This window comes from Mastigoproctus giganteus, chromosome 11 (genome assembly GCF_048544385.1).
Source record: "Mastigoproctus giganteus isolate SK-2022 chromosome 11, ASM4854438v1, whole genome shotgun sequence".
NCBI classification, from domain to species: Eukaryota; Metazoa; Arthropoda; class Arachnida; order Uropygi; family Thelyphonidae; genus Mastigoproctus; species Mastigoproctus giganteus.
The window spans coordinates 84,192,652-84,214,311 of record NC_143585.1 but is presented as its reverse complement, the minus strand read 5'-3'; the positions used below and the strand labels follow the sequence as shown (position 1 = coordinate 84,214,311).

At 34.8% G+C, this 21,660-nt stretch overlaps 1 protein-coding gene across 1 annotated transcript in view; it reads right to left on the bottom strand.

Moving 5' to 3' along the window:
• The window catches only part of Mgat2 (alpha-1,6-mannosyl-glycoprotein 2-beta-N-acetylglucosaminyltransferase), a 114,763-nt gene extending 94,920 nt beyond the window's left edge, over nucleotides 1-19,843 (bottom strand). The window contains exons 1-2 of the mRNA XM_090385256.1: nucleotides 19,768-19,843; nucleotides 1,066-1,562 (exon numbers count right to left, since the gene is read on the bottom strand). Coding sequence (XP_090241382.1) covers nucleotides 1,066-1,548 — 483 coding nt within the window. The 5' untranslated portion in view covers nucleotides 1,549-1,562; nucleotides 19,768-19,843. The remainder of the gene's footprint in view (nucleotides 1-1,065; nucleotides 1,563-19,767) is intronic.
• Between the last annotated feature and the right edge of the window lie 1,817 nt (nucleotides 19,844-21,660).

Below are 21,660 nucleotides of genomic sequence, written 5' to 3'. Positions count from 1 at the left end.
TAATAACTGAAAGCAAAGTGTAGGTGAATTTTTTGATGTTAAACATAAAAAAAGGCACCTGGGATATTAAGAGGCAGTAAAAGATGTAAGCAAACCCTAAGCTGTAATTATGAGAACATCCTTGGACTCAGGGTAAGTCACCACAGACTGGAGATGTGCAATTGTATCTCCAATTCACAAAGGGGGGGGGGGGGATATAAGGGTGAGAAGAGTAATTACAGACCTGTTAGTTCAACTTCTGTTCCAGGGAAAATAATGGAGTCACTGGTTAAAGATGCATTGCATGATCATCTAGACAAGACTGAGTAATAATTCAGACACAGCAGGGTTTGTTAAGGGAAAGTCTTGTCAACACAGGCAATTTTTTATTCATCATATTGTTTTTCTTTGTAGTTTATAAGCTTCAAATTTTTCTTATTAACATTATGACTCTGTAGAGAAAGGTTTGCAGATTTCATTGGCAACACTGAATACTCTCCAGCTGAGTTCCTGAATAAAATTTTTTTAACAGGGTGGTTTCTAGAAAAGAACTGGCATGGCTCCCAATGTTGCCTGACTTAAACCTATGTGATTATTTCGAAGGCAGCATTTCAGAAGAATCCTTGAGCAATTACTGCACGGAAGAAGAAATGTGTTGGAGGAAATGGAGCATTTTCTTTACAACTTTTATACTCTAACTGAAATGTTATTGATAAACATGGAAGACACACTGAACATGTTGTGGCATGAATTTTTCAACACTGCTAAATATAGTTCAAGTGTGAATTTGTTTAGGAACAATATTTAATGTTCTTTAGATGAATTTAAAAAACCCTGTAGTTTGACTGTTTCCATCAAATTATTTTATAATCACTAGCAAAAAAATGTATTAATGCTCAAAGATACCACTTTGAAGGAAATATTATTCAATGTAAAAAAAATAAAAACAAAATCATTCTGGAAGCCTTCTGAATGCATTACATATTTTTTTGTAAACTGTTTTTTGGCATAGCTAAAAAAAAAAAGTTTTGATTCATTCTATCAATCATGATTTCTATTATATATATTAAATATTAGCATACTAACCTTACAGAAATCTATTCTGTAAATCAAAGCATTAATGTGAGGATCATATAAATCGTGACTAAACACTAGTAATGTCTGATTAATGCCATATGCCTGCTTCAAAGATTCAATCAAAGCATAAAGATATTGGGCTCGGTTGTGAACTTGGACAACAATCACTACATCTCCTTCTTGCAGTGGACGAAACTTGTGACTATTGAATATTTCTTGTTCTTCATTTATTTGTTGAACTAAGTGATGAAGTGCAGTTAGTGTGCCAGGCATGGTAACGTTAATTGAGTTTATAATGGCACTAAAATTGGCAAAAAATGTATCTGTTTCTCCTGACTTAGTCTTCTGTGAGAGAAACAAATCTGGCTTAAGACTAACAATTCGCAGTTGGAGCCATAAGAAGGAAACCGCAAACAGCAGAACTACTGTTTTCAAAACCTGGATGGAGTGTCGGCGCAGTAACGCTGCACAGAACCACCACCCTCTTGCCATTCCGTCATCACAACCTTAAAAAAAAAAAAAAATTATTCTTAGAAATGATGTAAATTTTATTCTTGCTTTTATTTTATATAATCTAACTAAAGATCCATATTATTACAAATAAAACATGCTTCAATGAAGCATTAATGAAAGTTCAGTGCTTTTATTCAGTTGGATAGCATAACTCCAATCTTAAGGATTTCTTCAAAACAAAGTTGCTCATCAATGTGAGCTTTCATATATTTCACTTAACACTTGTGAATATGACAAAAAAAGATTAATACAGAAACAAATAGGAATAACCATTTCCAAAAGGTAAGAGAACAAAGGTGGGCAACCTTTGGGCAAGTCAACTGGCTGAAAATTTTTATTACTACAGGTCATTGGCCACAAAGACCTACAAAGTGCCCAACACCTTTGTCTTAACTGCAGGTGGTGATTCCTGAAGTCATTAGGAATGAAAAGTTATCAACAAGGGTCTGAATCTCAACAGTTACAAAGCTATGGACATGTTTGGCAAGCCAGCAAGCACATCAATGAAATAATAACTGTAGTCAGGTTGTGCTATGTTATAAACTGTTAATTATCTTCCAATGAAGAAGATGCATTTTGTGTATATTTCCTAGTCAAACAAGATAAGCTGCGATTCCTGCTGACAGCAAACATTCTGAACAATTACTATAGGTTAAACTACCTAAACTGTGTAATGTAATGTATTCAGTTTCATACTGTACTTTACAATGTAATGTAATCTTTTTCCAATACAACTCTCCTTCAAGTTGGACAACATTTCAAATGCCTATAGATCAATAACCATTGATAATCGAACCTGTGCTGCTCAAACATTTTTAATTTAGAATTATCACCTCTGGAATCACCACTTGAAATCATGAGAACACACTGTGTGCGCACGCATGCACACGGTAGAATCCAACTATGCAAAGTGGTTGGGAAATAATTTCCAGGATAACTTGAAAACCCAAGCAATCCACAAAATGAAACTCTGACAAAAACAAACATTTACATGCAGTCTTCATATTTATAAAAAGTGAACTACAGCATGAGGATATTTCACAAAATTTAATTATGTATATATTTTTTTGAAGAAGGAAAATAATTACTTCGCTTTTCTCTTGGTTTGCTTTCTCACAAATGATACTACATAATTTCAAAGCATCATCTTGTCGGTGAGAACACCATCTCTTTATTGTTCCATGTAATTGAATAAACATTAAAAAGGTGTAATGCCAACATTGAAGCTTTTTTTTTTTTTTTATTGATGAGCTGAAGTTTTTTTTTCAATAGAAAGAAAAATCCTTTTCCATTTCAACATCAAAAATGAACATAAATTCAAATTTAAAAACTGAAAAGAATATTAAAATTGGTAGTACAGTAGTAAAATTGAAATATTACTGAAATATGACTGGAGTGAGCTACAGTAGAATCTTGTTATTAAAAAGTTCAAGGGACCTAAATTTGTCTTGTAATAACAAGGTTTGTAGTAATGAGGTCTGCAATAACAAGGTTTATAGTAATGAGGTCTGCCAAAGTGTTAAAACTTTAGCATTTTTGTTGTGCATATATCTAACAATAATAAAAATAAAATAATGAAAATAAAAAATCTAACAATAAGAATATTACATGTTTAAATTTTTTTTTATTTATAAAAAAAGCTAAGAGAAAAGAAACAACAATTTAAATACATAGTCCATATGTAATTGTAATAAAATAATTGTAACAAAGTAATAAAAGGTCTTAACATTAAAGGAAACATAATAAACTCTAATATAAAATAATTTAAAGAATCAAATTTTGTTTGCACAGTTTTGTTTTATATGCATTCTTAACTACAGCAGACATTATCAAATGCAATAGTTGTTTCTTCATATGTGTTACTGCAGGCCCAATGGATGACTGCTAAATACAGTTAATGATTGTATTCATTGTCAAAAATAATTAATGTAAACTCTTCTGATGTAGTGGTCAGGTCAGAGTATAAAAAGAACTTTTTAAGAAGACCATGTGCTTTTTCACTTTCATCTGGTAACAAAAACTGTTTTGCTTACTCAGCAGCTCTTTTGACATGAGTATTGCTGTGAAAGCAACTTCATCTACCTTAACATACTCTTCGAGTTCACCAACAAAAACCATATGCTCCTTCAAAATCCCCCATTTCTCAACACTGATATCACATTTGTTTTTCAATGATATTCTCCCCATAGCCACTCTCTGAAAGAGTTGGTTACAGTAAATTCTTTAAAATCTGGCACCCACAGGGATTGAGACTTGCTCTATTTTAAGATTTTAGAGGAGCACATTTCAATAAATATTAACTGCAGACAACTGAACTTATTTACAACTGTAAAGATTTATCATAATTATCTTGTACTTTCATCTGTTTCTGCAAGCAGCAGGATTTAAACTGCATGGTTAATGCAATGATCTTAATTCTCGCAACAGAACAACTTGCCTTGAAATGAGTTTTCATTGTATAGCACTACTTTCAACATATAGCTTTAGCTATATTCCAAGTTATGTGCATTGTCACTATTAATTTCAAATAATTCACATATTGTAGTTATTAAACACTAGTTCACTTGTTGCAGAAATAAAAAATAAGAATTAACATGAATGTACAATAATCAATAATATGCAACTATTTACAGCTTCAAACAACATAAATGAATATCACCTATGGAGAAGACAATATCTTCTCCATAGGTGAAAGCATTACTTATTTGAGGTAGTGCTGGTTGTGAAGGTATTCACAATGAAATATAAATAAAACAATGCATTAAAACTACCTTGGTAGTATAAATGACGTGTGTGCATTAACCCATGCATAAGTAAACTCCTTTACTGAGGCTTTAGCCAAGAAATGTCTTTTAGACTAAACTATTGCACACCATCAGGCATCTCTCGTATTGTGGAGTTATACGTCATAACTGGGTTGTCACTATTGCAACACCAGAGTATCTACCCACCACTGAAGAGAGACCAAAAAGCCTTGAAATGGTGTAGTCTGGATGGTGCTATCTGCCTAGAATAAGTAACAATAGGTGAAGCATTACTTATTCAAGTAATGCTTCATCAAGGTAGTACAATACCATGGCAACCCTTTGTGAAGGTATTCACAATATGAAATATAATTAAAATGATGCATTAAAACTACCTTAGTAGTATAAATAATGCGCATGCATTATTAAACTCCTTCATACTCTGAGGCTTTAGCAAAGAAATGTCTTTTAGACTAACACTATAACTGTTCCTTGAGGAGATGGGGGCATCAGCAACCAAATTTTTTTCTATTCTACTTATTCCCAGGTATTTCCATTTATTCTTTACATATAATGCAGAGTTTCCATCCTCTGCTCCACTAGGTGGGGGTTTGTTTATACTTCTCTAAATTCATTATTTTAGTTTGTGAAAACTTTAGGCCGGTAAAGAAGACTTACTAGAAAACCTCCAGTATACAAAAACTCCCATTTTGGAGTTTTTGTATAGAGTAGGACTTTATTTCCTTACAAACTGGCATTATTAAGTCAACATAGAGACATAGACCAGCTTCATTTTTACCATTTGATCAGTGTTGGCAAGTAACTCACATGTAGAGTATGCTAGAATGAAATTTATTCATTACAATGTTTCCTCTGGAAAATAAAACACAGCCAAGTTGCTAGCAAAGTGAAAACTACAAAAACATAATATAGTTAAGGAACATTGTTATCCCATCTTCCTAGAATATACTGCAAAAAAGAAAAGGAACTGTTCTTCCTATGTTTATAACATATCCTGAGGGAAAAAAAAAAACCTTTTATTATGATCTGTCTCTCAACCAGAGCCAATTTTTCCTATCAGGGAAAATTAGCTCTGGTTGGTACCGCACCATTCAAATAAAGAGTTCCTCCCTCTCTACATGCAACCATTCACATGAAAAAAAAAAAAAAAAAATCAAGCCTAATGCCTGTTCTTCCCAGAAAATTCATAATAATTCCACATGCACACACTCCTGTACCATCACTTTTTAATACTATTGAGCTCCAAGGAGATGTATGGCTGCACACAGGATAGTTCCTGGAATGTGTATACCTATGGCAGAAAATTTTCCTGTAGAAAGGTAGGCTAGATAGCAAATTTCAATGGCAGTGGGCTCTGAGTGAGTACATTTGTAAAAATTACTATAAAATGACCAACCTGTCTGAATTCAAAAAGAGGTCAAAAATTGTTGGTGCACATTTAACAGGGCCATCAGTGATTAAAACTACTCATTTGCAGTGCTGTAGTCATAAAATTAGCAGAAGGTATACTCTGAAGGTATATGTATGCAGAGAGTATACTATGCTTATTAATCAAATTCCAGAGGGTTATATTAAAATAATAAAACTATAAGTATTGCCTAAGAATCAAATTCTAATAAATTATTTTTTAATTTTAAGTAAATATTTTAATAATATTTGTTTAAGTCTTTCAAAAACCAGAAGGTATATGCTATTCACCTAAAAAAATCCAGAGGGTATAGGATGTATACCCTCCACTACAGCCCTGCTCATTGTTTAACGTATCCAGAGCAACTATATCAAAAGCACTGTCTCCATTCAAGTATGGAAAAGCAAAACTGGACAGAACAAACTGTAGCAGAAAATCAAAGCTCACTGAAAGAGACCCACCAGAAACTGAAAAGGATTGTAGCCCAAAAAGTTAAAACTACTGGCTCAAAAATAATTACAGAATTCAAGCAGTTTCAGCAATCTAGTTTCTAGCAAAACAGTTCAGTAGGAAATTCATAAAGCAGAAATTTATAACAGTCACTATTGCTAAGCCACTCGTTACTGATGGTAATGCTAGAAAGAGGATGCACTGATGTAGGGAGCACAAAAAGTGAACAACTGATAATTGAAAATGTCATTTTTAGATGAGTGATCGTTCACTTTTTCTAATCATCAGAGAGAACGTGTTTTGAGAAAAACAGTGTATCATCCTGACTGTCTTGTCCCAACTGTGTACAATTTCCCTGTGGGTCAACATGGAACAAGTAAATATGTGGAGTGTGTTAGGGTAACTAAGAGTAAGAACAGGTGCATGTATAAGTGCACGTACACCAATGCTAGAAACAGTAAATAAATTTGATGAATTTGAAGTGCTGGTTAAGTCATTAGACACAGACATTGAGGGAGATATCAGAGCTACTGGAACTGATACAGAGAAGGGAAACAAGAAGTAGTGAGAGGAACAAAGTTGGTGCTCCTACCAAGAAAGGCTTCAATTCTGAAAATTGCAGCATCTAGAGACTAGGCAACTGCAAGGTGATACGAGTGAGGTGTTTTGGATGACTTGGGCAAACTCAACGCCGATGGAATTCTTCCTATTGCTCAGACTATGCACATGAGGGAGCATAAATTCAAATTAAGGAAGGATGGTTCAGAACAGATGTGCAGAAGTTTGCCTTCAGCCAATGGGTGATTGATTGTTGGAACAGGCTTCCATCCATTGTTGTGGAATAAATTCCATAAATTCAAGGAACTATAAAAATTACTGGAGGATGGAAAAGTGAAATTAATTTTTTTCCTTTTTTTGACTGATTCTGTATAAGCTTGCTTTCATGAATCATTTTCCACTATTAACTGTCAAACATGGTTACCTTGGTATTCTTTAGATCCTATCATTTTGCTGAATGGACAAATTGTCACTGATTACCTTGATATGAATGACTTAAGTTCATCCCCCAGTGCAAACATTATTTCCCACAAACGATGTCATGTTTCAAGATTATAATGATCTAATATACACAGACAGATGTGTCCAATCTTGATTGTTGTTGTTGTTTGGTTTTTAGGAGCACCAGCAACTAAGGCCATATTGCTCCAGTGCGGTGGTCATTCCCTGACCTTTCCGTATCCTCCGTATTTGGTGGTGACGGGCTCGAAACCCGGTCTAATCAAGAAGCGTGTGCTATGCACTGCTGCTCCTTCCCACCTGGCTATGGAGGTGCCTTCCAATCTTGATGTGAGGAGCATGAAACCAATGCAAAGCATCTCCCATGGCCTGCACAATCACCAGACAAACATCATTTGGAGAAGAGAGGAGAGTGAGAAACATGATTTTCTCTACCTTCATTGCTCAAGGAGCTAGAAACTTTCCACCCAAGAATGGTCCAGTATTCCTCCTAAGTTAGTTCAAGATTTATTTGAATATTCCACATAGAATACAAGCTGTTTTAAAAGGAAAGGGCAGCCCAACATTATACTAGTAAATACCAATAACTCTTATCACAGATATTTCCATTATTTTATACACCTCCTGTACACACACACACATTCTCCGAGTAGTTGAAATGTGCAACTGTGCACCTATATCATCAACACATTTCCAATATATCAATTATCTCTTTGTGCAGCCATTAATTTGAAGTGCACTCCACTTGACCTCAGAATCTTGTGAACAAAGTCTAGCAGAAACTGGCCTTGTAGAAAAATTGTGCTTGACAGCCTGAAGTACAAAGGGTACTAGGAAACTTTTGCAATATGACGCAACAATGAATCACAGGAAGCTGCTTGTTGCTGTATGTTGAGACATGTTCATACGTGCATAGTAGCCGCCGCGCCAAGTCGATGAGCTTAGTTATTCTTTAGTAGCGAGAGTGTAAAGTGCTTGCGATGGCATCGTGGTCACGAAATGAGATAAGGACAGTTTTGCGGTATAATTTCGTGCGTGGTTTAACCATAGACCAGTGCTTAGAAGAAATGACTCTTGCACTAGATGATGATTGTCCACATCGTACAACGATATTCAGGTGGTATAGAGAATTCCAAAGGGGAAATTTCACTCTGGAGGATTCTGAGAGGCCGGGAAGGCCACGAACGTCAGTTATGGAGGAAAACGTTACTGCTGTGAGGAAAATGCTTGACGAAAACAGGCGAGTGACCTACCAACAGATAGAGGATACTTTGGGCCTAAATGCACCAGCAATTCGTTCGATTCTGCAAGATCATTTGCACGTGAAGAAACTTTGTTCTCTCTGGGTGCCGCATCAACTGACTGAAGAGCAGATGACACGACGTGTGACTTGGTGCCGGGAGATGTTAAAAAAGTTTGATAAGGGACAATCTCGGTATGTGAACAACATCGTAACAGGTGACGAGACTTGGCTGTACTATTACGATCTGCCGACCAAGGCTCAAAACAAAGTTTGGGTCTTTGATGATGACGACACACCCGTAATTGTCAGAAAATCCCGATCTGTAAAGAAGAAAATGATAGCTGTATTTTTCAAATCGAGTGGAATTGTGGAACGTGTCGTTTTGGACACGCAGAAGACAGTCACAGCTAAGTGGTATACCGAACAATGCCTGCCTAAAGTCATTGGATCTATGAAGAACCTGCGGCCAAAGTCAAGAATGGACACCTGGTACCTCCATCACGATAATGCTGCAGCTCACCGCGCCAAAGCCTGCACCGAATATTTGACCACGACAGGACTGAAACTTCTCGAGCACCCTCCCTACAGTCCAGACCTTGCTCCCTGCGACTTTGCACTGTTCCCGCATGTGAAAATGAAGCTAAAAGGGAGGCGGTTTTCCAGTGATGAGGACCTTCTACGGGCTTGGGACAACGAGTGTGCTTTACTCCCTAGTGAAACTTGGCAGAACTGGTTTAAAGATTGGTTTCGGAGGATGGAGAGGTGTATTGAATGTAGAGGAAATTGCTTTGAAAAAATTAAATAAACAAAGCTGTATTGCAAAACTTTCCTAGTACCCTTTGTATTACTGTTGGTGTTAAGCACCAAAACAGTTAAAGAATATAAAGAAGGTTTGTCAGAAAGTTCCATTATCCTACATTCTCACACAAATTTATTTTCAATAAATGCAGATGTGTGTTTATGTATTATAAATGCAAATGAATGGTAGTTGTCTGTTTCAGGTATTATGAAGTCATGTAAGCAATGGATGACAAATTTGTACGAAAGGATGATGGTTGATATATGGGCTCACAAATGGCACAAAAAAGTAAACCAATAAAGATATCCAAAATGATTTCAATGCAATGTTAAATATGACATTATGCAAGGAGAATGCTATTTTCTATTTAAGGAAAGACCACCAATGTGAGCATAACAATGTACAAATATGACTGCATTGATGGTTCACTCACAAAAGATATTAATCTGGATAGTCATGGGAACATGGAGTCTCCAAATCCACAAGGAGAAACCATAGCACCCTTCAATTTTTAATAAATTAAGTGATGCATTAAGTGATATGAAGCCTGTGAACATTACCCAGAAGTTTCACAATTCCTGCATGTGAAATAATGTTCACCAGCAAGTTTACCATAGTAAAAATACAAGAAATGTTTATTTCTAGAGCAAGGAAACTGCACTATTCTTTAAAGAGTTGGAACACAACCTAGCATATAGTATGATCGGTTGGTTTCTTGCTTGGATGCTTAATTGCACATTAGCAATCGAGGCCATAGTACAAGTAGTTGAGGGATATTTTAATACTTTTTTCACGTTGTCTGGACTGCTCTCTCTCTCTCTCTCTCTCTCTCTCTCTCTCTCTCTCATTTAAAAATGCCACTTGCCATATAATATGGAAAAATAATAAGCAAGAGTATTGGTTATAAAGGAAGTTCCATTATTTCCCCCATACATCAAGCAAAGAAAAAGTGCATTCATTTAACTGGTGTTAAGAGGATGCAAATATAGATTAGCAGCTTTGAGTGGGGGGGGGGATAAAGGTGAAATGTCTCTTGCTTGGATTAGATTGATAGATGAGATTTTGTTGTAATATATATAATCATGAAATTTGCTGGGTCTTCCATGTTATGGGTCCCCCCCCCAACACACACACACAAAGTACATGTTAAGGATCCTCAGCCCAGATGAGATAAGATTACACTATTATAATGTATCCAATTCAATCTGACTAGTAAAACTTCATGGTGAGATCTTTGAATGTCAAGTGGTCTATTTTAGGTTTGGCTGGCATAATTTGCTTGTCGTACCAATACTGCTTGCCATATCTCATGGCATCTAGTGGAGGTCAACAATTAATATAAGTTCAAGGCAAAAGTAGACAAACATTTGGAGTGAATGGATGGGTGAAATAGGAAAGGGTTTTTCTTTTTTTTGGCTGATGCACAGGTTTGCTTTCTTGCATCATATGCCTCTACTAATGCATCACATATAATATATTTTATGACAGTCTATTCACTACCCACCAAAAAAAAACATCCATATATCCATTTTTGCAGTACACAGGACCTCCCCAGATAAACAAGTGTCTCACACTGTATACAAGAAAGTATGATTCACACAAGTTACTTGTTTTCATCATGGCATGGAGAGCTGAGCTGACTGATTCTGAGAGGGGAGTTACTGTGGGGTGTCAGATTGCTCGATTGTTAATGAAGCAATTTCTAACACATCCTACACCATCCAAAGGCAACTGTTAGTGATGTTAATATGAAATGGAAGCAGGATGATACCACTATCCAGCAATGCAGAGAAGACCACTGAAACTAACTCTACATGACCACAGGATGCTCAGAAGGATATTACAACAATTTGGTAGAGATTAGTTGCGGCAAATGATGCAAAGAAGCAAGTTTATACAACATAAACAAAAGGAAAACGTTGTTCATCTCGTTATGTACATTCCCTCCAACAATGTCTAATCCTTTATTAAATTTATTCAAACTACCCACTTCCACAACACCATTTGTCATTTGAGTCCAATATAACCTGGGCTTCTGCCTATGTGCAACTGATTCCTTTCTGCGATTGCATCAGTAACTGAACAATACAATTTATCAATAATACAAAACAGCCAGTCAACTTATAACAAAATATACAGAAAGAACGACCTTTAGCCTGGCCGTGGAGACAGTGTCTCAGCCCACCACGTCTCCTCATACGTCCGACATCCCATCAGACAAATTAATAAAAATCAGTCCACAACACCAGATGGAAATTTGTGAAGATATCCCTAAAAAACAAACAAGAAAGGCACTAACAGGAGTCACAGTTTTCATAGGAGAACAGCAGTGCAAAAGCTAAACATCAGTGGTCTTACCTTGCATGGTGCAATGAATACCATAATTGGCCTACAGAGCAATGAAAACTGGATCTGTCGAGTGACAAATCTCACTGCATCTCATTCAATCAGATGGGCAAGTATGAGTAATGCTAGAAATGAATGTCAGTTGCTGGAGTGCATTGTGCCAACAATGACATTCAAAGGAGGCAAGGTTATGTATGGTATGGGCCCATTTCTGGTGGTATGACCTAGGACAATTCCACATTCCCTACAATGTGAGTTTTTTGGTACAAGACAGTATTTGCTTCAACAAGCTCCATAAGCATACTGCAAATGCTATCCATCACACACAGGGATATACAAAATTTTGAATTGCTGGCACAGAGTCCCGATTTGAATGAACACAGGATGAACCAGAACATACAGAAAAAAAGAGCCAACATCCCAAATCAGCAGGTCAAATGGTCACTGTTCTGCAAGAGAAATGGAGGACTATACTCACTGCAGTCTATTATTCATTTGAGGAAAGCCTACACAAGAGGGTTTAATGTGCCACAGCAGTCAAAAGAGAATCAATGCACTAGTGGGGTGTGTGGCATTGATGCTGATATGAAACCAAAGCCAATTCACTTCTATTATCCTCACAGCTGCCAATTCACTTCTATTATCCTATATGGCTTGGTATCCAACAAAATTTGTTATTTTGTTTGTCTTTCTGCCTTAAAATTTGTCATTAATAACAAAAATTAAGACTTTCATTAATTTGCTGCAACACTGAGTGGTGAAATGTTTGAGTTTTTTAAAAGTTGCCAAGGTGCTTAATGAATCAATAGATTGTTTTTCTGATGAGCCACAGTTGACAGATTGTCAAGAGCTATCTGTATTTTAAAATTCAGCAGAATATACATGCAGCAATCTTGTTGTAGGAGGTATGGTTTTCGTTTGACCCAACTGTATATACTAGGCTATAAATAATTTGAAAACTCAGATTTGAAAAACTCAGGTTGCTCAAATTGCATGTTGCTTTATGAGCAACATGCAATTTTTGGAAATTTCATTGTAAAGTCTTTTTTTGGACCAATATTGAAAAGAAATTACCATAAAGGGATTATGTCATCCCATGATGGGAAGGGATTTTTTTTTTTTTTTGACAAATTGGCAGTGTTATTTAAGTTGATGTTATGTTCTATTCTATCGAGAGGTCTTGGATTCTGATTCCCAATGGTAAATTTTTATTTGGCATATTTCTAAACACATTTTCCCAATTCAGAAATTCCCAAGTACTGTATATTCCAGCATGCATATAAGTCAACTTTATTTTTTTGGCTTGAAAGTTCATGTTTAATCATATATTTGTATATATAAGTGGACCCCCATTTAATAGCAATATTTCACATCTCATATAATGCATCCAGTATTACAAAATCTGCATTAAGAAACATCATCTACTTTTCAATTCAATATTTCCACTCATTCTTTTAAGTTTACATTTTATAACACTGCACAGTACACTATAAAGAAAGTTATTTATTTAATAGATAACAGAGCTGCAAAGGCTCAATACTTCAGGTAAGTAACAAAATTCTTTAGTTTCTTAAATGTTTCAGAGGATTCTAATGTGTTTTTTTTTTTAAATATTTGTTTTCAAAGTGTTGAAAGTATGGATTCATTATTTAGTTTCAAAGCATTTAAATTGTTTTTAAAATATAGACGCATTATACTCTCTCACTTAAAGATTAGGGTTGGTGATTCAATATATTTTGGGGTTGGGCTTGGGGGTCCGTGGGGCCCCTGATTCTGTGGTGCATTGGATCATTGATTTTGTCTACGAGGGTGTGGAATACATGTAAACTATTTGTATAGTTGATTCCACAACTATATCAGCACTGAAATGTTTTACAAGACATCATAGAGGTAATTCCTCCTTTTCTTAACTACCTGTAAAGAAAGTTAAGCATATACAGTACTTCCATATATAAGATCCCAAAACCTACAGGTGACAACATTACATCGCTCTTACTGATGCCACATGTGCACTTGTACTAAACAGGATTTAGGTCAGTTGCTTGTTTAGTACTATACTGTAAATTGGTTTCTTTGTAAATAATGCCTCAATATGGAAGAATATTTACTTTAAGAAACTGATGATCTTGAAAGCAAGCCAGAACAATTCCCAACAAATTTCTCCAGAGATCCTAAAGGTCAATCATATTGGAGACGTACACAAATAATCATTGTCCCTAAGAAAGCATAGTATTGGAAAAAGCTAAAAATTAGGACAAAGTATATGTTCACACAAGTTCTCCACTCATACGTAAATATACATAAGCAGCAGTAGAATCAGAAGAGATATAATTTACTAGGAAGTAAATTACTAAAAACATTTTGAATGATTCATGTAAATGTTATAAATAACGTATAAATATAATATTAATGTCAATAAACGAAGACATTCAAAATGAACAAATCATTTATTAGTAAACTGACATATGGGCTACTCTATACTTCATTCTTTTCACTTAGATTATCTGAGGATTGGGAAGCATTATTACTATCCTTCTTGCTGTTTGATTCATCTCCAATGTAACCTTTGGTTTTAGTACTTCCGCCGACCCCATTTCCTTCTGATTTCATTCAAATTAGTAATTCAATTTAAGTTTATACCAGGAGTTTTTTTTTTAATGGTTTTGCAAAGTTTAACAAAACATGAGTACAGTACAGGTCTGTGCAGCAAGCAGTCACCCAGGGCACCGAATTTTGGGGGAGCACCAGATAATTCACTGAGCTCCGTAGCCGAGTGGTCAGGAGCGGGAGTGCAGTAGTACATGCTCTTTGAGTAGACCGGGGTTCAAGCCCCTGACTGCTGAATATGGTCGATCTGCCAACCCACACTGGACCAGCGTGGCAGATTATGGTCTATTTCCCTCAGCATGAATTGTTGAGGAGGCTTCCATCCCGAAGTGGGTTGATAATGGCTGCACTTTACCTTTACCTTACCAGATGAATCATTTGTTCTCTAAAAATTAGAGAACAAATCTGACAGGCGTGCCCTGTCAGAGTACGCAAGGAGCAGTAATTATCTGAAATATCCGAAACACACCTGTTTAAATAAGAAATTACTTAAAACTTAAAATAAATAATTCTATTTTCACACAGCCCATATGGTAACCAAGAAATTATCAGGAGCACAAAATCATAAAATAAGACTGGAGAAGATATTAGAAATCCAAAAGTAACCCAAGTATATTATTATTAGCCATATGGTGCAAGGAAGCCTGAGGCTTATGCTGCACCAGCCAAAAAAAAATTCCCAAGTTACCCTGTGAGAGAGAGAGAGAGAGAGGAATCACCAAGAAAGAAAAGAATGATGATATTCAGCTCAGGACTCTGGGTGTGCCAAGACCATACTCACCAGATGTGAGCCCCTGGGGCTATAAAAGTACTGGGACTTCCCAGCTGGTTAGTGATGCTCAGTTCTCTTTTAATGACGGAAATGAAGAAAACACAACAGAGAAGGTAGAAATGGTAACTGAGAAATCAGGAGACCATAAAGACAAAAGAGAAATTGTTTGTGATAATAGTAATGTGAAACTGACTATGTAAAGGGTGCACTTGAACAATACTATATGTTGAATTCTAATTCTTGGGAATAATACTATACGTTGAATTCTAATTCTCATGAAACAAATTTAACGAAAAAATATGACAGGCACATGGCCCAATAAAGTTATCTAGTTCTGATTTAGATCATATTGTACAGATTGGCCTATCAGTTATTAAAAATGATTTTAATTTTCCTAAAGACATATGCAATCGTAGTTTTTCAAATTCCATGTATTATAGGAAAATGAGGGATGGTGAAACAATTTTACAACAGTGATTACTGTACCCAGAGTTTAAAACGCAGTGTTTTTCTTCTGTTGTAAGCTATTCGATCCTTTGAGTAGAAGTAGTTTAGCTAAGAAGGAATGAATGAATGAGGAAACATCTTATTGAATGCTTAAAATTGCATGAAGATGTGCCTCAACACATAAAAAGCTACAAAATTTGGTTTTAAACAAGTTTACATATTAAAAGTTGTAAAATGCTAGATGAGAATTTTCGGTTAGGTATACAGAAAGGGAAAAAAAAAAAAAAAAAAACAATGGAGAAGTGTATTAGAGAGGCTAATAAATATAACCTTATATTTAGTGCAAAATAATCCATCTTTCCGTGAATCTTCAGATAGATTATTTATACCACATAACGGCCATTTTTTAAAGTCTAGTGGAATTACTTCGCAAGTTTGATTTAGTCACAAGTGAGCATATACGGCAAATAACATCATGTGAAACTCGTGCACATTACTACAGTAAAACTATTCAAAACTAGTGGTCAATTTACTTGGAAACACTTCTTTGGAAAACACACTGAAGCGAGCAAGGAAAGCAAAGTACTTTAGCATAATACTCGATTGCACTACAGATATCAGTCACATTGACCAGCTTTCATTAACAATCAGATTTGTAAACATTGACAAAATCAAAATACAAGAACATTTCATTTATTTCTTTTCTTTCTATCCACTCTCAGAAACAACAGGTGAAGGAATATATGAATCAATCACTCAAATGCTAACGATTTTAAACTTGATTTACACAATTTCAGAGGCCAAGGTTATGACAATGATATCAATATGAAAGGCAAAAACAAAGATGTTCAGGCTAGAATTTTAAATTGAACTCAAGCATTTCAGGATGTCATTCATTAAATTTAGTAATTGGGATCAGTGTAGCAAGTTCAACATTTTCTAAGAGTTTTTTTTTTTTGGTGTAATATGTATTGTTTTCAACTTCAGCTTATAGGTGGAAATTGCTGAAGAAACACATTAAACACTTCATCCCTAAACCTTTGTGTGACACTAGGTGGGAATATAGAGTTGACAGCATTAAAGCTATTAAAAATTTTAGAATTAAGGAATGCCTTAACTGAGTTAGCTGAAAACCCAAGCACTGAATCCACTGATGCATCTGAAGCTGAATCTAATAGTAAAAATTGAAGATTTTAGCTTTTTTGATTACCCTTTACATGTATAATGATATTTTATTTAAAATCAATATGGTATGCAAATCAGTACAGGGCCCTGATATGGACATAGGCACTACAGCCATGCTTAAAGAATTGTACAGAATTTCTAAAGAAATAGTCTCTGGGTATGTAAAAGCCTTGAGATCAGCAAAATGTTTGGCAGAAAGATTAAATGTAAAATGCAAATTTAGAAATACCCAATTTGCCCAACTTAATGATTTTAATGACCAGTCATTACAAGAAAGCAAAGAAAAATTATTTCAAAACAATATTTTTAATGTAATATTAGACAATGCAATCATATCCTCAACAGAAAGGAAAGATTAACAAATGGGAGAGTTCTATGATAACTGGAGTTTTTTGTACAATATCAAAAAAGATATAGGCCATGAGGAATCATTAAAAAAAAGGTACAATAAACTTGAAATGAAACTTGGTGATATCAATGAATGTGATGTAACTGGTGAAGAGTTATGTCAAGCAACTGAGGTATTAGTGGTACTTTTGCCTGAAAATGTACCTGATAATGCTTTAGGTATTTTGACCTTTATAAATTCAAACAAAGTGCAAGATATGCTAACAAACTTATGGATTGCATTGCAAATTATACTAACCATTCCTATAACTGTGGCAAGAAGTTTTAGTAAGTTAAAGTTGAGTAAAAGATACCTGCGATCGACCGTGACAGAGACAAGATTGGATTTTCTGGCAATACTCTAACGAAAATGACACAGTAGCAAAATTCAATTTGTCAGAAATTATTAATAACTTTGCTGACATGAAATCTTGGAAGATACATTAAAAGAAATGTTATTGATTTCAGTTGATTAAAGCATTAATTAATGGAAAGACCAATGTTTCAATTGTTATAATTTCATAGTCATGTAAATTATGAGATCAATAATTATAAAAATTGACAGTTTTAATTAGTGTATCAAAATGTGTGTATTGTATTCTCATTGGAAATAATTAGAGTATGTTATTATAATATTACTGATATTTTTATAATCTCATTCTGATCAAGTAAATTATGGGTAAGATATGATATAGTATTGAAAGTAATATGTTGTTCAATTACAGTTCATTATGTCATTGCAGTTTTGAAGCTTAAAAATAAATTTAATTAAAATTCCTTGTGCATTTCATTACCTATGAAGGGGGAGGGGTGCACAAGTCTTTCCACCCAAGATACCTAAATGTTTCAGGATGGTACTGCATGAGTACTCCAATCAGGGCTGTATGGAGGGAGGGTATACAATGTATACCCTCTGGATTTTTTTTTTTTTTTTTTTTTGGTGAATAGCATATACCTTCTGGATATATAAATACACACACACAGGTATACACCATATACCCTCTGGAATTTGATTAATAACCACAGTATACTCTCTCTGCATATGTAATATTCACAGAGTATACCTTCTGCTAATTTCATGACTATAGCACTGCTCCCAACTTTTTTTCGTTAGGAGTCCTTCATTCAAATGTATAGTTTCACACTGATGAGGCAATTAGCAGCAAAATGGCTATCTAAAATGTGAAGAAAATTTCTGTAGTTAACTATGGAATTTCCATTATGTCATCTTCCAATAACTGTACAATTATTAACTTGGATAATAACTGATTCTATGTTTTGCCAATGTGTATGGTCTAATGCAGTGGTTTTCAACCTTTTTTTAATAACGGTACCCCTAAGTTAATTTATTTTATTTTGGGGCACCCCTACTCAATTTTTTGCTTGTTAGATCCAATTCTCTCCCTGTGTGTGTGTGTGTGTGTGTGTGTGTACATATATATCTAATATTAAAAAATAGATGTTATATGATAGTTATTACAATAATACAGTTATAAAAATTTTATTTCATAATACAAATTATATATACACAGTATATAATAATTTTATTCTTTATATAGAGGTACTAAGGAAACATATAAATAAAAAAAAATAATAAAAAAATAAGTTTAAGTAACTTATACTCAAATTACGTGGTACCCCTGGAATGTTGTTGTTGCGGCACCCCGGTTGAAACCACTGGTCTAATGGATAGCAAGCTGATGATGTGCTCCAGTTTTCACTTTCATATATGAAAATACCTATCATAACATCACCCCTTGGTGAATAACTTTTTTCCTTTAGTTGCATATTTATTAAGATATGCTAAAATTCAGGCAAAGTAATTTCAAAATTACATTGAATGATACAAAAATGAACCTGTTCAGAAAATTTCCTAGCGTACTACACCACAAATATGAATCTATGGTAATAGAAGTACTGTTTATTCCCCCCCCCCCACACACACAATGGTTTTTTTCAGTGGGGCATCATAAATGAGAGGTGAGGCCTTCCCCTCTCCAACGGCGCATATTTAAAAAACTATTAAGCTAATGATGTAGCTTAAAAGGCGAGGGGCTCACTGCACAAACTTATTATTGAAGGTGTTCTAGAAGAGAAAAAGGCTGGGAACTAGTGTCTTATGGGGTAAAAAATTGATTTTTTTTTTTTTTTTTTTGTTTTCCCGGATGCTACATATGCTTGTTTTACCAATACTAATGCTCTAATTCATAAAGATAATTTAAGACGTAGACTTCTTGGTCATGGGCAATTTGAAATACTTTAATAATATTAACTGAAAAACCATAATCAGTTAAGTTATAAAACGAGGGCCTCACAAACTTATTATTCAAGAGGTTGTTCAAGAAGAGAAAAAGATTGGGAACTAGTGACTTGGGAGGTTACAAGAAATTAAAATATTTATTTATTATTTTTTTTTTTCCCCCAGAGGTTACATAAGTTTGTTTTGCCTGTTTTGCCAATACTAATGCTCTAATTCATAAAGATAACCTAAGACGACGACTTTCTGGTCATGGGCAATTTGAAATACTTTAATAATTAATAATATTAAATGAAAGCGAAACCATAATCAGTTAAGTTATAAAATAACACAATTATCAACAAAACGCCTCCCGTAAAGGTATTAAACTATAAGCATATACATTATTTCATAACAACATGCTCTACGTTTTACACAACTCCAAGTGTTTCCGATAAAAGTAAACGAACTGATTGTGCCTGTAAAACAATTGCGAAACGATTTACTAACACTTTTACTAAGAGAAACTAACTCACCTAAATAAAAGAAGGTTACCAATAACTTATTCAAGTAACATCACTATCACATAATGCCATTCTATATACAATTACAGTTTTAAAATATACATAAAACACCTGTAAAATACAAATATAATCAGAGATTATATCACGCGAACGGTCACTACTTTCGTAATAGTTGTTCTGCTTTCCATTCATTGCGTTGACATAAGTATTTCACACATAGTGCTGACCTCTCACGTTAATAAACTGAACCTCAACAGGAGACAGACGGTACAGTTAGTTAAGGTAGCTCTTTGTACTTCACTAGAGCGATTACCAAATTATCAACAATTTACATCATTTAAAAAATAATTTATAAAAAATAATAAACATAAGCAGGTATTTTAAATGAAGCTCTTTCTTAGAAATATAATAAATGATATTTTAGAGATATATCCACTGTTTCGACTTTACCCACATAAATTTCTATTTTTATCTTGTTTTTTTTACAAAAAGAAAGTTACAATAAAATGATGTAAAGCTTATATAGCAGCTCCTGTTAAAAAAAAATGCGCACCCCCCAACTTAGGGTAAAATTTATACTTAGACAATATTCTAATAAATTGGCAAAGCCTGTGACAACTCCTGGCCCTGGTTCAATTATATAACCTACATCATATTTTCAAAAATTAGTCACGTATATTCATTTGCTTTAGAACACATGCTACAGCCATTATGACAATTAAATAATAATAATAATAATAAAAAACTCAAATTAGTATTTTGAACAGTTGCGAATCTACTATAACACCACCGATCTTGATGGATTCAGAGAGCCCGACGATTGTTTTTTTTTTTTTTTTTTTTTAATGATTGTTAAAGAGCACAGGAGGAATCCACTCAACAATTTCCTAAGAACCAGATTATGTGATTTCGCCATTCAGTTCGACTGTCGTCAATTGAAATTCAGGTAGCGGAGAACTAAAACGTGACTAGGAATATTTAAACAATTTAAGAAACACAATTTAGTATATTAACAGCAACGTAGCTACACTTTTTCCGGCCTGGAGGCAAAGAACATGTTCGGGCCCCTACTTAATTAATGAAAATTGCAAAGAGAGGAGACATCCAAAGGCGCCGGGCCCCTAAAGGACCCGGGGGCAATTGCCTTGCCTGCCTACATGGTAGCTACGCCACTGTATGTTAATTAAGTAAAAAAACGTCAAAAATTTCCAAAAAACTTATCCGTTTTCAGAAGCTCTGAATTTTCCACTATTATGGGGTGTAGCCTCGAACCATTTCCAAAAAGTGGAGGATAATTATCATACATAAAGTTCTCTGAGCAGTGCATAAAACCGCATGGGCTGCTAAGACAACTCATACAGTTTTGTCAATGACATACAGGAATTATGCCAGCAAGAATAAGGAGGTAATTATTATTCTGTATAAGGTAATGGTTAGGCCACATCTTGAACACTGCATAAAGGTCTCAATGCCTTGTTTTAGGTGGATGCAGATATGTTGGAACAGGTGCATCAAAATTGTACAATGGGTGGAAGGCGAAAGGAGAACGTAGCTCTAAAAGGAAGAAATCAGCAGTAGAAAGTCGGCACTCCTAGAACGAGACTTCAGAATTTAAAGGGAATTGTGCATCAGAACGGCAGTTTCAGTATGCAGCAAACGACTTAAAAATTAAGGCAAGGTAAGGCCCATTTCCAACCAAACTATGCGGCGGGAGTTGAAAAATCTAGGATTTGGTTGTGTGGCCATGTAAACCACTTCTCTCTCTGAGACTAGAAACTCTGGAAACAAATCTAAAATTATAATAATAAATATACACTGTGCTGCCACTTTATTAGGTATATCTATCTAGTAGCGTGTTGAGCCTCCTTTAGCTTTAAAAACAGCCTAAATTCATCTAGGCATGGA